The 16,530-nt window shown below is 29.5% G+C and overlaps 1 protein-coding gene across 1 annotated transcript in view; it reads right to left on the bottom strand.

Annotated features, from left to right (window-relative positions):
- Positions 1 to 16,530, bottom strand: part of Su(Tpl) (Suppressor of Triplolethal) — a 95,614-nt gene that overhangs the window by 23,082 nt on the left and 56,002 nt on the right. Inside the window, exons 3-4 of the mRNA XM_080151290.1 lie at positions 7,895 to 8,004; positions 58 to 171 (exon numbers count right to left, since the gene is read on the bottom strand). Coding sequence (XP_080007416.1) covers positions 58 to 171; positions 7,895 to 8,004 — 224 coding nt within the window. The remainder of the gene's footprint in view (positions 1 to 57; positions 172 to 7,894; positions 8,005 to 16,530) is intronic.

Genomic DNA, 16,530 nt, shown 5'->3' with positions numbered 1-16,530 from the left:
TATAGATAAACCTTCATAGAAACCCGAGAAAAAAAATACTGTACAAAATTTGCTTACGTTTTCTTTTCATTCTCCCTCTTGACCTCCTGTTGTTTCTGAATGGTTCTCTCGTAGACATCTTCGTTGGCCTGAACTCGGATGGTCTCCCGCATCTGCCCAAGGGTTTCCAACCTAAAAATAACAAAATGGTTAACAAAATTGTCCATTTTAGGTTACTGATAAAATGGTTGGTTGAAAATAGACAATAATAGATATTTCTGCAAAGTCAAATTGTACTTTTCAAAAGTCAATGCATTTTATTTACAATTTCTGTTTTTAATTCAATTCCTAAAAGGCATTTAAATAACAATAGCTTAAATTATTTAATAGTTTGCCCTGAGAGTCTTAAGAAAGAAAGAAAGCTGTGTGTATCTAATAATTGCAATAAAGCCTCATCATCAAATCAATTTAAATCAGATCAAATCAAACATAACATTTAGAAACAATAGAAATATTTTTTTTGTTTTGTTAAAACTTCAGACAAAGAATTAATTTGATATAAAACAATATCCAATAAATAGAATATACATTTCATTCTAATTAAAAATTTGTTCAGTAAATTTTTATGGTTTGGTTGCGATGATTAGAATTATTATCATGGCTGCCTTAGTGGTTAATACAGGGATCTTAAGGGATAAGACAATGGAAGTTTATGTACATTCCCAATGGTTATAAACAAAATAATCCTTTTGTAGATCAAAATTATTGGGTGAAAAGTTCGAACCAATAGTTTAATATAATCAATCACAATTCGATAAAACTACTAAATGATTTTTAGAAAGCTAATAGGTAAGCATGTTCAAATCTTTGGGCCCCAGTGTAATTTACATTTCAATGTGCCCTCACTCCCTGAATTAACAGAAAAGCGAGTGATCAGACAATTTAACAACTGGTTTTCTACAATATTTTTAGCTTTTTTTTGTGTGGAATCAAATGTTATTAAGACATGAATCTCACTTTAGCTGAGTAATGTTGAATAAATATACAAGGCTTGACATTTGAATGATGTCAATGGGCAGGTTGTCTGAATGGCAGGTGTTGCTATCTTCTCTGCTACCGCCAACATAAAATTTAGGGATAAAGGGGTATAGCCATGTCAAAAATATACTAATAAATGTTAGTCGAAGTTTGTTGATGTATAATAAAAAAATATTTTTTGAATCTAAGGGGAGGGAAATACTTTGACAAAGAAAAAGAAAATGATTATTATCATTACAAATTCCTTTATCCCTGGTGAAACAAAACTAAAGCCAGTGCTAAGCAGTTTTTTTTTCAAGAGACAAAGCTCTTCAATTATCATTTCAAATGTAATCAGAACTAGATTTATTTTAATTCAACGGTAGAATTTATAAAATTAAACCTGTTTCATTTAAAAAGTAAAATTCATTGCAGCAAAATTTGCAATTATTTAAAGCAAAAATTATACATAAAATGTGAAAATTAAGTTTTATTCATTTATGATTCCATCCTTGTTTTGAAGAAGTTAATAAAGCATGAAAGTATAAAAATGTCTAATTACAAGAAAAATGCAGAAAAGCAAAGATTTTGTTAATAATGATGAGCCAATACCAAGCTTTGTAATTTTATACCAGATTATTCAATAAAATTAAACACTTTTTTTCCTGGTATTTCAAGATCACAAAGATAGAAATATATGGGAGTGGTGAAGTAATATTTGTAATATCAAAGAATCTAATAAAAAAAATATAAAATTTCTTGTAACTCAAGTATTAAAACGGTAAATCCAAAGCTTAATTTGTATTTTTTTCTTGAAAATTTAATAACATTTAAGCAATTTTATTAAATTAATCTAAATTTAAGCCAATAAACAGTTCCAATTTTACAGCTTTGTAATTAAGTTTATCATTGCTTTGCTTTGCTATGAGGAAGTATTTTTTTTATGTCTAAAATATCATTTTGTATGTTAGTATGTGGTGTAGTACGTTTTTAAATGTCAGGAATATAAAGATATGTACATTTAATTTTTCAATATTCCTTAGTTAAACTACTGCTTTATAAAGAAGTAAAGGTTTTTTGTTTAAGGCTTAAGATCTTGGGAATTGCTGGTATTTGGGTGGTTTTAGACCATTTTCTGAACTTCATCGCCACCCCCCTATAGGCTAGGGGCGAAGCAAAGAGAGTAATAAAATTTGACATGAAATAAATATCAAAATATCCCACTTGCGCCATCCCTACATCCATGATTAAGAGTTGAACTAACATTTACATGTTTGATCAAGTGTCAATGTTTTTAAAATTATGACAAAGCTTAACTGTTACACACTCCACTCTAGTGCTCCAGTTAAGGCAAATGTCAATTTTTAAGATAATTATAAATAGCGGCGGATTAGGATGGTAAAGGTACTCTTCCAGAAAACAGTTTTTCAGGAATTGAAAGACCTGGGACCTAACAGAAGCTTTCTAGTACTTCGGTACATACAGACGGACATCCTGTTACTTTTATATAAGGATTTTTATTTATTTATAAACATATCAAATAAATAAAAAATCAAGAAATATCTAGTTAAATATTAATTATGGTTTTGAATCTTTGATTCCTATTAAAAAAAGTGTTTTTTTCTTAAATGTAATAATTTTGTAAAATATGGAAATATCAAGATTGATGCTGGTTAGAAGCCATCAAATTCTTAAAGGTTACTTCACCAAAATTGCAATGCAGACGTACTTTTAGTTCTGGCTCTTGGCAATTGCAATAATAGCCCTTACATCTTTAGTTTCAAGCTTGCTAGGGGCTAAACTTATTTTGTTTAAAAAATAAAAGGATTCGCACTATGGCGTTATCCTACAATTTGAAACCCCCACACAACATATATTCAAGTATGGCTTCGAAACCGATTAATAACCGGTTCTAATCCATACTGCAAATCATGTGTAACATCGTACCTCAGACAATTTTCCACGAATATTAAAATAAAAATCATAAGATTAATAGGTCAGTTTTGTTACCCTGGCCTTCGGCTCCTCGGGGTTAACAAATCTGGTTATAATAAAAATTTTCATTTTGATATTCGCGGAAATCTGTTTATAATACGATGCGATGAATAACTATTACACGCTACAAGACCATCCCTCGAAGACAATGAGATATTGATGAATGAAAAAACAATGAAAATGAAAAAAAAACTTGCGGTCAGGAAGAAAATGGAAACAAAGGATTACAATTTGCAGTTAACATTTTTGTTATTTTGTTTGTTTTGTTTTGTGTCGTCTTATTTCATAGCAAATTTTTATAATTCTCAACAAATTATAGTAATAATTACATAGCTTAATCCTATGTTTGAATGCCCAAACCACTGAACCAATTGATTCAACCTTTTGAAAGATGCTTCACAAAGTTCTTTGGGTGATTTTAGGCTATTTTATTACTAATATTTGGTGATGTGTTTTATACCATGCAAAGCACATAAATGCTAGGAGCGCAACCGCTAGTACAAATTAAAGCAACAATTGTAATCTTTGTACATCCAGTATAAACACACATGTCTTTATAGCAATAAACTGATAATATAAATGTGATAAAATATATATAATTTGTTTTTGACGTTAAATTATCAAGAAATCACTAAATTGACGAGTATTTCTAATTTTCCACAGAAAAAAAGGAACCTTACTTTCCTTATTAATCTTATTTAAAAGATGAAAATATCCTAATTAAATTTTAAATTTAACTTAATTAAAAATGAATGTTTTTAATACTGAGTAATTATATAAATGTTTAGAACAAGTGTATTCAAATACTTTAAACAATGTTTTTTTTTTCAAAAAAAAAAATTAGAATAGGTCACAGCAACCCTAATAAATTTTAACTATTTATAGCCGCAGCCATCAATAACAAGCTGCTAAATTAACAGCTAAGCTGGCGGCCGAGACCTTCTAAAAAAAAACTTTAAAATATGAAACTTAATTAGACAGCCAAGTTGATAACAACTATTTTTTTGTTTATTAAAAAGCCTATACATTGCAATTTTAAAATTTATGTGAAAAAATGTAAATAATGCGTAAAATGAATAGTTTATGCCTATATTATAAATTTATGTATATATTTATGCCAAGGAGGAGGGGGGCTTGTAAATTATACTGTCACCCAAAGTTTTATCATCATCTTATTAGCTAAAAACTTTGGGTACTTTTATTCAGTTTTGATTAATTGGTTCTATGGTGTTAAAACGTTTCAATGCTTTTAATTCAACAGAAGGGGTAATTTAATTTTGTTATTATTGGGGATGTACATAATTTGTTATCCATTAGCTTATCCCTTAAAGTCCCTGATAATTATGTAGAATGAAGATTGTAGTTTAAGCCGGAATATTTGAGACATAAAAAAAATGCTGAAACAAGATTTTGTATTTTGTTTCGAACTCTCAGGGATTCCTGGGACAATGAGGGTCAGAGACAAGGATTCCTGGGACAATGAGGGTCAGAGACAAGGATTCCTGGGACAATGAGGGTCAGAGACAAGGATTCCTGGGACAATGAGGTTCAGAGACAAGGATTCCTGGGATAATGAGGGTCAGAGACAAGGATTCCTGGGACAATGAGGGTCAGAGACAAGGATTCCTGGGATAATGAGGGTCAGAGACAAGGATTCCTGGGACCATGAGGGTCAGAGACAAGGATTCCTGGGACAATGAGGGTCAGAGACAAGGATTCCTGGGATAATGAGGGTCGGGACAAAGGCAAAAATGTACCAAACTGCAACCCCCCTACTTCCTTTACACACTATACAGGAATATCAATTTATCGTCCACTGTTCAATCCCTGAAATCCTGAGGTTTCTTGACAACTTAAACTAAGTTAGTTAACAACAGAGGGGCCGGGTAAGGTTATCTAGGGGTTGCTATATTAACATTTTAAAATTTCATGTAATTTTCACAAATCAAACTTTTTTATTTTTTAATAAAACTTAGTTTGTTAATTAAACTTACAAAAAAAACTTTTCTCATCAAAATGTACATTTTAAATATATAAAAATTTGACACCTTTTTCTTTACATAAGTGGAGGCGAAGAAATTTTAATAAATTGTTAATATGGTACAATATCAGGTTTCATAAATTCTTTAGAACAAAGATGCTACCTCCCCACTAAGGATACTTATATTTATTTTTAATTAAAACAAATAAATTTCTGAAACTTAAAACATTTGTTAAAATGTAATTTTGTAAATATTTTATTTTAGGATCAAGTTTTGGTCTGGATTTTCAAGTGCTAAATGTCTGATGTCTCGCCTAGAATTTCTTAAATAAAACAATAAACATAGATAATAGTTATCCGCTGCATGTTATCTTTTTCTTTATGGTCATGTTTTAGGCTATTTGGCGGGTGGGAAGATCAATTGTCCACCTGCCCCCCGCCCCCTCCCCTCCAAAAAAGAATCCCAATCTAGTTACATAATAATAATAATAAAGGTAAAACGGCACAAAAATAAAATAATTTCAAAATATGCCCATGTTAAAATTCAAATACCTACCTATAGCTACTTGCCCAAACTAACATTTATGTAAGTTCAAGTTACATAAACAGACAACTGTATTATTAAGTACACTTTTTACGATTATTCAAATAAACAATATTAATACCTACTAAAAAGGGCCCCTTTAAAGAAATTTAATAGATTATAAGCTTAAAGTATTAGAGGAGTTTTTACTTATTTCTAGAAGTCTTAATAAAATGAAAATATTTCATTAAGATGATTGAATTTTTTCAGGGAGGTAAAGGACATTGGGACTGTAATCATTCTGGTACCATTCTTCTCTAATTCCTTGGCTTTAAAACTTTGGGTACTTAGGTATTAAATCTTAATTTGTTGCAAAAAAACAAAAACTTACAGTATTAAAACTTTTCCAACAAAAACCCATAATAGAAGGGGCAATTTTATTCATCATAATTGGTTATCTGCATCAATTTATCATCAATTGTCTTATCCCTTAAGATCACTGAATTTTCTTGAAAGGTTTACACTTACCTAACCATTTTACATCAATTTTTAAAGAACCAATAGATGCAACTATGTAGGTGTTCTTTTCAAATGTTAAATTCAATAATAAATATCAAGTTTATTTTGAAAATTTTTCCAAAGATATTAATAAATGTTGATGTTATTAAGAAAGGATGAAAGTGAAGTTAAGGGTTTAAAAGATAAGACTTGGGATTTACAATGTTTGGACAAAATTTACTGAGAAAATCACGTTTGTAAACAACAATATTCAAAACTTATTTAAATGTCATAAGAGAGACACCCTGTTCTTTTATGTAAAGATTATAGATGTGTGTTTTGACATAGGATAATGATTCAAGTGCTTCATAGCATATTTTGCAACTTATTGAGTTGTAAAGTGCTAGTACAGGACATCTAGCTATCTGTCTATCTATCTAGCTAGCTAGCTGGCAATGTCATTTAATTTAATGCATTTTATTCCATATGCTAATAGCAGAGCAGACTTGGAATCATTCAAGCATGTATCAATGTTGTTTTGACTCAATTATTACTTAGTATGTATAGGGATGAAATTCAACCATATAAAGTTTATTTATACTGAAAAACATAAGTTTTAAATAGGATATAAATCCTTATTTATTTTCAATAAAAGCATATGTTCAAATAAAATATCCTCACGTCACAATATAAATACATTAATTGTGAATAAAAGAAGAACACTTGATATCAAATATTATTTTCAATACAATATTTTACATTTGATTTCAATATGATAAATTTAAGGGCCGCAGCTGTGTTAATCCGCAGTTTACCAAAGCAGTCTAACCGCTTTTTTACTTAATAAGTCTTAGCCTAACTGATAAATATTCATAAAAAATTCTATTATTAGATCAAAGCCTTACATAAGCCATTAGAGAAAAGAAATATTAAATGCAACTATTAAAATTAAATATATTTTGCTTGCACTTATGAAACCATAGAAATACAATGCTGTATATAATTCGAAATGTAAAATCAATATTTCAAAAATTCCAAATTTAAATGCGAGTATATTAAGTTTTCCACCAAAAATTACATAATAAGGGAGTACTCAAATCAATCATAAATTGTCCTATCCTTAAAAATCCCAGAGTTTTATTATATAATTCTTTGAAAAGGCAAATCTCCTTGTTTAAGAATGAAATCATCCTAAGACTGGATGAATAAACTAGATCAATGAAAGTAATAGTCCAGGGTTGTAGAGCCCTGTTTAATTTTATTTTGATTTTAGTTGATTTTATTTTGATTTTAGTTGATTTTTAAAAAATTTTAGTTGATTTTTAAAAAATTTTTGCAGATTTTTTGTTAGGTAGGTATTACCTAACTATTTATTTGGTCAAAAATGTAAAATTAAAAATTTTTTTTTGATAGATTTTTTAAAATTTGGCTCTTCATCACATTGAGTAGGCAAAACGTTGATAGGCACTCCTTGTAAATAATACTATTACCAGCTAAAGGTTTAAAGGCTTAAACAGGGAGGGAAGGGACATTGGACTCTAAAATACACTGGTATCCAAAGTTTATTAGGTTGGATTAAAATCTTGGATACTTTAATTGAATTTTGAATGGTTGGTTCCAATCTATTAGTGATTTTGTTAATCGTGTAATTGGGGATAAATATTCAATTTTTCTTGCATTGACTTATCCTTAGAAATCCCTGATGGTAAATTTGCGCAGATCAGTGGAATCATGACAAATAATAACCATCTTTTTTATTCTTATATCATAACTTGTGGAAAAGGGGTTGCTAAATATTTTTTTTTGTCTGAAGTTTTAACTATGATACAAAAGATCTGGTACCAAAAGAATAGATGTAAAGCGCCTGACAAAACAGCAGTAGGCCTACGCACTAAACTTACCCTTGTGGTGTGGTTTTGAGACACTGGTATGATGAGGCATCTTGCTGAGCCTGTATGGAAAAACTAAAACTTTTCTTGCCCCCTTGGCTTCCATGTGGCAAGATCAATACCTGAAAATAAATATTAAAATTAACATTTTTGCGCTTTTTTTTAGAAATCCTATCTACCTATATCATCATAGTCCAAAGTACTAAAAAATCTTAATTAAATTAAGTTTTCATGGAAAAGAATAATCACCTATTCCTACGCATTTTAATAAAATTGATAACAATAATACAAGTTAAGTAAACACAGCACATTTTGAACAAAATAATTTATTGTTTAAAAACAAAAATATTTTTCTTCTTTTAAGATTTTTAGGTACATTATTAATTGGTAAAAATAAGATAATTTAACAAATATAAATCAAACAAAATAAGCTTTAAAAATTAATTTAGTGTTAAATAAACAGTATTAAAAATTTTTATCTCCCAAATGCACCGCACGACCAGGCCTTTGACGCAAATGCTTTGAAAATGACATGAAAGGAAATTCTATTGAATTCATCGTCATTTTTTTAACTCCAAGTTCTGAGTAGCCGCAGAGAAAACTTTACAATTATATTTTATTACTTTTGGTTTGGTGTCCAAGGTCAATCAAGTCAAATTATTAACATATGCAAGAAAAATGTTTTTGTGTGTGTGTATTTTTTCATTTGCAGCTACTCTAAAATATATTTTTTTCTTCGTGTAAGTTTTTTTTTAACTAAAGGGATGGAGGGAAAATTGAATTATAAATTATACTTGTGTCCATAGTTTTGGCTTCAAAGTTTAAACTTAATTGGGTTGTACAAACAAGCTGTGTTTAAACTTTTCAACCAATGATTTTAATCAGAAGGGGTAATTAGATTTTTCTTAAATCTTTTGACCACAGAGAATTGGACATATACAGATTTTATCGCTCTACACATGGATTTATATATTGTGATCCTTGTTACTTAAGGTGTATGTAATTGAATGTGTACACTGTGTCTAAATCCCTAGATAGTATTCAACACTCACGGGGACAAATACTTGAGCTAGTAATACACCAATAAATATTGTATGATAAAAAAAAAAGAGGACTCAATCTCAGTTTGGACAACCGAATCAAGATTTAGTCTAATGATTTCAGGCCAACGTATAAGAACAAGTGTTCATAAAACTATGACGACCTGTCCAATTTCCCCTCTCGCTTTGTAAGTTATAGAGGAGCTCTACTGACAGTCTTACTGACTACAAAATAAATATAGAGTAGCTACGCTCCTGCTAAGCTTGTGCAGTGTTGCTGACTACAAATAGCCTAATCCTTAACTTTAATTTAAAAGATAACAGTTTTCCATGTACAATGGTTAAATTAGTGCAAAAATTTAGAAAACTAAAAAATTATTTTACATGTAAATAAAAACATTAATACAATGGGGGTTAGAAAACATTTCATTAAAAATACCAAAATGATTTGAAATAAAATAAATAAAAACAAGTTTTGGTCAACAATTAAGCAATTTGTTTAGCTTTAATTTGCGCCTTTTTTTAACTTACGTCATGTTAGATAAATAAAGCTTGATTTAGATACATTAACCTAACATTACAATACAAAAATATAAAACAAACATATTTTGTAAGACATTGATTAATCATATGGTTAATATTAAAACAATATTACTTTAATGATATTATGGCATGTTATATTTCTCATAAGTAAATTAATAAAATAGTAATAACACATGCGATACATCAGATATGTTTTTTTTTATCTTAAAGGTAACAGAAAAAAAAAGAATGATATTTTAAGTTGCAATTTCGAGTTGTTTTTTTTCCAGAAAAAAATCAACGTCCTTGTATTACTTCAATTGACAAACACACACACACACACACAGACACGTGTGTGTGTGTGTGTGTACAAACAAGCAACCATTCAGTTTTCATAGGAAATAGATTCACTTGAGTTTTTAAGGTCATACATAGAGTATTTTCTTAAACCATGTACACATACGCATCAAGGATAAAGGGATTTGATATTGGAATAAAAAATAATCATCTTATACTTTTTAAATTTCTGCTATTGTATGCTTATAATGATGGCTTGTATAGTTATTTAATTAGCAAGACTTGTCCCCTTCCTCCCTGTATACTTACACATGGACAAATATTCGCAGGGATAGAAGGATAATTGATATAGGGAAAATACATTAATTTTACTTCAGCAATAATAAGCTTACAATTAAGAAAAAAAATTTTGAATATAATTTTTAGACTTTTTTTTAACCCTTTATGGCTGAGTACATACATATATGCAGACACACACATACATAAGTTTTGCAATCGACCACAAGGGGGGTAAAAGGGGTCCAATTTGAAGTTGTAGAGGGACTCGAGGGGGGAAGGGCGGATAGACAAACCATCATTTATTATTACATACCACTTATAACCAATGTACCGATAGTAAAATTGATGAACGCGTCTTATAATTGAGGTTTTCTAAAAACAATTCAATTAACGTTGAAGGATTAACCACTTTTCTTTCTTTTTCAGTCCTTGAATATTAAGGAATGTAAATGGTACAAAGTTTAGTAGATTTTCTTTCTTGTTTCTTAAAAATTGGAACATTTTTTGAAAACTTTAAGTACAGTAACAAAAACATTATAAATAGTTGAATTACTTTAGAACTTTTATACGTAAATACAATGTAATCGTTAGCTAGTTATTTTCTTTTGATATGAAGTTTCACATTTTCAAGAATTCAAATATATAACCATATTTTAAGTATTTTTCAAAAAGAATTAAAATAATAAGGAATTTATTTCCAGTATGGCTTCGAAACTTATAAATATCCACTGGATTAGAACCGGTTCGCAGCCAAACTGAAAAATCATGTATAGCATCGTGTTAAAGACAATTTTCTACGAATAAAAATAAAAATCTTAAAATCAATACAATGCAATGGCCAACCCAGGTCATGAAAGTACCAAACTATGCATAAAAATATGTGAATATGTGTAATAATTTTAGTATTATTATTTTGTATGCTTATGTTGAAATACATATCTATCTAATACCAGTTTTGTTAGCATGGGTCTTCGGTCCCTCGGGTTTAACAAAACTGGTTAAAATCTTATAATCTTTAATTTTAATGTCTGCGGAAAGCTGCCTATAAGACGATGCAATATATAACTATTATCAATTACAGAGAATTACCAAAAAGCTGAGAACAAAGTAATTACAAATAGTAATTGTTAAAAGATCAGTTTTGTAATTTGTGCAATTAAGTTTGCAAAAATAAACTGTTTCAGGCATGTGAGGAATCCCGCAGGGATTAAGGATTAGGCATAATCCACAAAATTAAATATTTCATAAATTTTCATAACTAAATGTGAGTATTATTGTACATTTTGTAGATGGAATTAAATATTTTTTCTCCTTTTCTTATCCCTAAATTCCCTGAATTCTGCAGCTTCTAAACACTGTCCAGAAACTATTCTTTTCATTAAGGTGACACAAAATATCAAACAAAACTAAAATTAACCCCTTCCTATGTTTTCAACTAATCATTTTGACCTAAATAAGGAGTTATATTGTTTGCCATAATTGGGAGTGTACAGCAAATTATCGTCCATTGTCTTATCCTCAAACGAAGATCAGTTTTCATTAATTATAATATTTTTGTAGCACCAACAAAAAAGGTATTTTTTACTTTAAGCGTCACAGCAAAAAAAAACAATGTTCAAATGAGAAAAAAAATCATTAAAGACAAAAAATACATTCTAGAATTAGATCTATCATGATAAGTAAGGAAAACCTTTACATAAAAATTTTCAGTTACATATATAATTGGAATTCTATACGTAAGTTAAATTAGTTAATACATATTTATTTATATTTTGTATAATAAATCCACTTGTAATGTTCATGTTAATATGTCAAGCTTGTGTGTGTATGTGTGTGTGTGTGTCTTAGCTAGGCAATCTTACATTAAATCTATTGATTAAAACTGTCAATCATTTGAGAACATTTGAAATTTGGTGAGAATTTTAAATGGTATTACCATAACTTTAACATTATTTTTTTCCATGTTTAAATTGAAAAAAAAGTCATTTAATTGTATATAAACAAGGATGACAACATCCATAAAAGCGAAGCACTGAAACGGTAGGACAAACGGACATTAACACTTGTATAGTATCAGAACTGAATAATCATAATATAAATGTATAAGAGTCAAAGCAAAATTGTAAGTAAATTTGTTGAAAAACTGCTTGATTCAGGATAATGTTTATTGATATACTAACATTTTTAGGACTTGATTATAGAGTTGCTTCGCTGATTACATTATACTTTGTTGTCTCAGGAATGAATATACCAAAAATCAGATCAATCGGATGATTAGATCACATAAAAATTTGTTGTTAAAAAAGTAAAAAAATCAACATGTTTAAAATGGACGTACGGACATTTTGGTGATGATTATAGAGTTGCTACGATTTCTAAATCGTACCTAACTACTAAAGGAATCACCATGCAAAATTTGAAATCGATAGGACAATTCTAACATGCCTAAATTAACGAAAAAAGCTATCCGTTACGGACGGACGGACGTACGGACGGACCGACCCTAATTATAGAAAAGCTTCGCTTTTAAAAACTGCAGGATAAAATCAGCTGTGAACATGTGGATACTGATTGTTTCTTTTGCTAAAATTTTCAAGTCTAAACAAAGAGAATTGATCAACAAAAGTAAATTTTTAACTTTTTTTTCAAATAAAAGAATTTTTGTAGGTTACGTACTTGACACTAACACTGAAAAATAGGACAATTTTGATACACATCACTAATGATGATAAACAAAATTACCCCTTTTATAGTTTAAAATAAACACTTAAAATGTTTAGATTATAGCACCCAAAGTTTTGAGTCTTATCTTTATTATATAACTTTGGTTACCAGTGTAATTTAAGTTCAATGCCCCCCCCCACCTCCCTGTTCTAATCGGATTAATTTACATTATTCAATTTATTATAGAAACATATTTTCAGCAACATATGAAATCAAGGCTGCAAAAAAAGAGAGTGACTCAGGAAGGGAGAAGACAATAAACGTGAAATTACACTGGTACTCAAAGTTTCAAACTTTGGGTACTTCATTACAAGTATTACAGAAAAAAGTAACATACTAGTGTCGCATAAAAAGCAACAAATAATATTTTTAATTGGCAACTTAGCAAGGCCTTAAGCTGTAATAAAATCTATGTCTTAAAACTCCGGGAGGGAGGGAACTTAGGAATGAAAATTATACTGGTACTACAAGTTTTATCATAAAAACTTAAGGCTATTCAAATCGTCAGTGTCCAAACTTTTCAACAAAAAATTTTAATAGAAGGTGTCCTGATCCCTTGTGATTCCTGTTTATAATTTTTACAGTTAAACAAAAAATGAAATTAATATTTTTTACATATCTAAAGGATTAAGTAAAATAGGAAGGTAAAAACATCAATTTACAGATTATTATGCTATATTTCAAACTAGTGGCTTCGCCCCTAACCGCTAGGGAGCTTTGCCCCAAGAGATAATTAAAGAAGAAAAAAAATTAAGTACCTCTGGAGATGTTACCACTATATTTAAATAAAAAAAAATTGTAGGGGATTTTTTTTATTTTTTGGGGGGTTTGGGGTGTCCCACGCCCCAAGAAAATAGCTTAAGACCACCACAGGACCAGTAGGTATATTATCTGAAAAGTAAAATCCGATTGGTTCAGTGGTTACCGAGATCTTAAGGGACAGACAGACATCATTCTACTTTGTATTATAGATATGTACTTTTATTAATCTGTTTACATATTAAAATTAATTTTCTAATTAAAATCTTTATCCTTGACTTACAACCACAAGTGGCTGTGTAATCACCAGGGATCTAAAGGGATAGGACAATCGAAGATAAATTAATACACGTCCCCCAATGATGCTGAACAAAATAACCCTTTCTTTAGACTAAATTATGGATTGAAAAAATTAGACACTACTAGAGTGAAGTAAACCAATCAATATTCAATAAAAAAAAGCCAAAGTTTTTGAGCCAACGAATAAGATAACGTGGATATAATACCTTGGGTACTAGCATAATTTACAGTCCAATGTCCCCTCCCTCCCTGCTACCAACTTATGGCCAAATTTAATTTTCCTCAGACTTTTATCAGTATATTTTTTCTTTTTTCTGGAGTGCTAGGTAAAGCTTTTTTTCAAGTTTTACCATGAAAAATTATATTTTTATTTGTTACACTTTAATTTTTATGTTTTAACACTTTTTTGTTATTGCATAAATCAATAATTAAAATTGTTAAGCATGTGAAAATATTACGTTTAATAGGTATGAAAAAAATATGGCTTAAAATTAAATTATATAAGGCCGTCCTAAAAAATAAAATAAAAAATTTAGCCTGCTAATTCTTGAGAAAAAAAATCTGCCAATTTTTGCAAATGTTCAAAATCGTTTTACTCTATTTTTGCACAGAGCAAAAGTCTTTATTGCGACTTGGTTGGAAAGTACGCAAAAAAAAAACATTTATATGCAGAAATATAATTACTGTTTGAACTTCTAGTTGCTCTACTAAACGTGAATATACACATGCATGGTTTTGACACTTGTGAACCCCATAATTGCGGCAACTCATAATATAACCAGGGATCTACAGGGATAAGACCATGACCATTAATGTATGTACATCCCCAATGATAATAAAATTAGTGTTTAAAACGTTTGGACATACAACCCAATTAACCAACCAATTAAAATTCAATAAGTTCCCAATGTTTTCAATCGAACAAATAAGGAAACATTATTATAACACTTTGGGGACTAGTGTAATAAGTGGATCAGCAACACACGACCAAAACTTTTGAGAAAAAAAGGATGACAGATCAATTTTTATCATGAATGTACATCTCCAATGATGATAAACAAAATTTACTATACCTATAATAGATTGATATTGTTAGTTAGGACACTTTAAGTTAAAATAAAATGATCTAGAGGGTGTTTTTAATACTTTGGGGACTTTGACCCTCTCCCTAATAAAAACAACATAGTTTGGGCATTAACCTGTAAATTAAAGTACTTTTCAGTACACTATTATTTTTTGTAAAATTTCCCCACCCCTGATTTGTACTTGTTTGTAGGAAAATAAGGTTTATTTTTGCACTTAAAACTATTACTATGCAAACTTTATGTACCCCCCCCCCCCCCAATTATTGGCAGAAAAATAATAACAACCATACCCTTACCATTTACCCAATGTTTTAGCTTTGCAAAATGGTTAATTGTTGTTGTGTTTTATTCAGGGAGATGGGGGATTATACTAGTCCCCAAAGTTTTTTTAACTAGCAGTGTTTAAACTTTTCCACCAAAAACTCTAATCTGCAGTGGGAAAATTTGAGGTGTTTATCTACTTATTATCCATTGTCTTATCCCTTAGGATCCCTGGTTTTATTGGAGTATGGCAAGAAAAATGGGGGAAAACTGGATGATAATTGAAGACTGTGTATATACAGTAAAATTTAAGTTGTAGCGAGGCTACTCTATAACCTACAATGTCTGAACGTCTGTCTGTTAAAGTAGACAATCGGTTTTTTGTAGCTGCACTATTATACACAATGTACTTCCTTGTTTAATACCTGTAGTAACCAACCCTCGACCCTTCCATTTTGTATAGTTATTCCCCTTTCCTAACATAGAATATCTGTGAGCCAACAGAAATATGAAAACTATGCACATTTTTGTTTTTACTAGGCGCCCAAGGCAACTTCTTTGACATTTAAGTTTCAACTCTTTGTTAGAATGAGATACTTTCTTACAATTTTTTATTCACAAAGAAATCATCTCATTCACAATAGGACTAGGGAGAGAGAGGAAAAAAAGATTTGGAGAGAGAAAAAAAGGGAGATAAAATGATATTGAATATTGAAACAAATGCTGTATAAAAACAACTATGATACTTAATTCTCATTATCTTAGAATTATTTTTATTGTGAGTAAAAAATAGATTGTTCTTTAACCACATCATTTTATCTTTGTTTAATTTTTTTCTATATTCTTTAACCTCAAGAAGCTAAGGCCCTTTCAAAGACCATGACTCACAAAAAAATGTTATTTCATCATTTTTCCATGATAATAACATTACTTTTTGACCTAAAAAGGTAAAAAAAATCTAAATTTTCTTGCCCATTCTTAATTTTACCTCCCCCCCCCCCCTTGGACCCTCCCCTGATTGATAGGCATAGGCCCAAGGAATCTTAAGACGTGTCAAGTGTTTTATTTGAACAAGAAATTCAGGAAAAGTGTGTTATCTGCTTTTAAATGAAAGTGTGTGTGTGTGTGTGTGTGTGTGTGTGTGTGTGTGTAGTTAGCTATATCAGCTGATTATTTCTACAGAGAACAAATATACATGTAATATAAATTATATATATACAATACATTTATTTATACTTAAGCAGATTTATCATTAATTAATATTATTACCATTACTTACTCATATTAGATATTCATTAACTAATAATTAAATATGTTTTTATTATACATATATGCATTTAGATTTAATTGTAATACTTCATAGCAATAAATAATTCATTTA

This window comes from Acartia tonsa, chromosome 2, assembly GCF_053477335.1.
Source record: "Acartia tonsa isolate MP-2025a chromosome 2, ASM5347733v1, whole genome shotgun sequence".
NCBI lineage: Eukaryota > Metazoa > Arthropoda > Copepoda > Calanoida > Acartiidae > Acartia > Acartia tonsa.
Note: the sequence above shows the minus strand (reverse complement) of the source record. Positions and strands in the feature narration are given on the sequence as shown.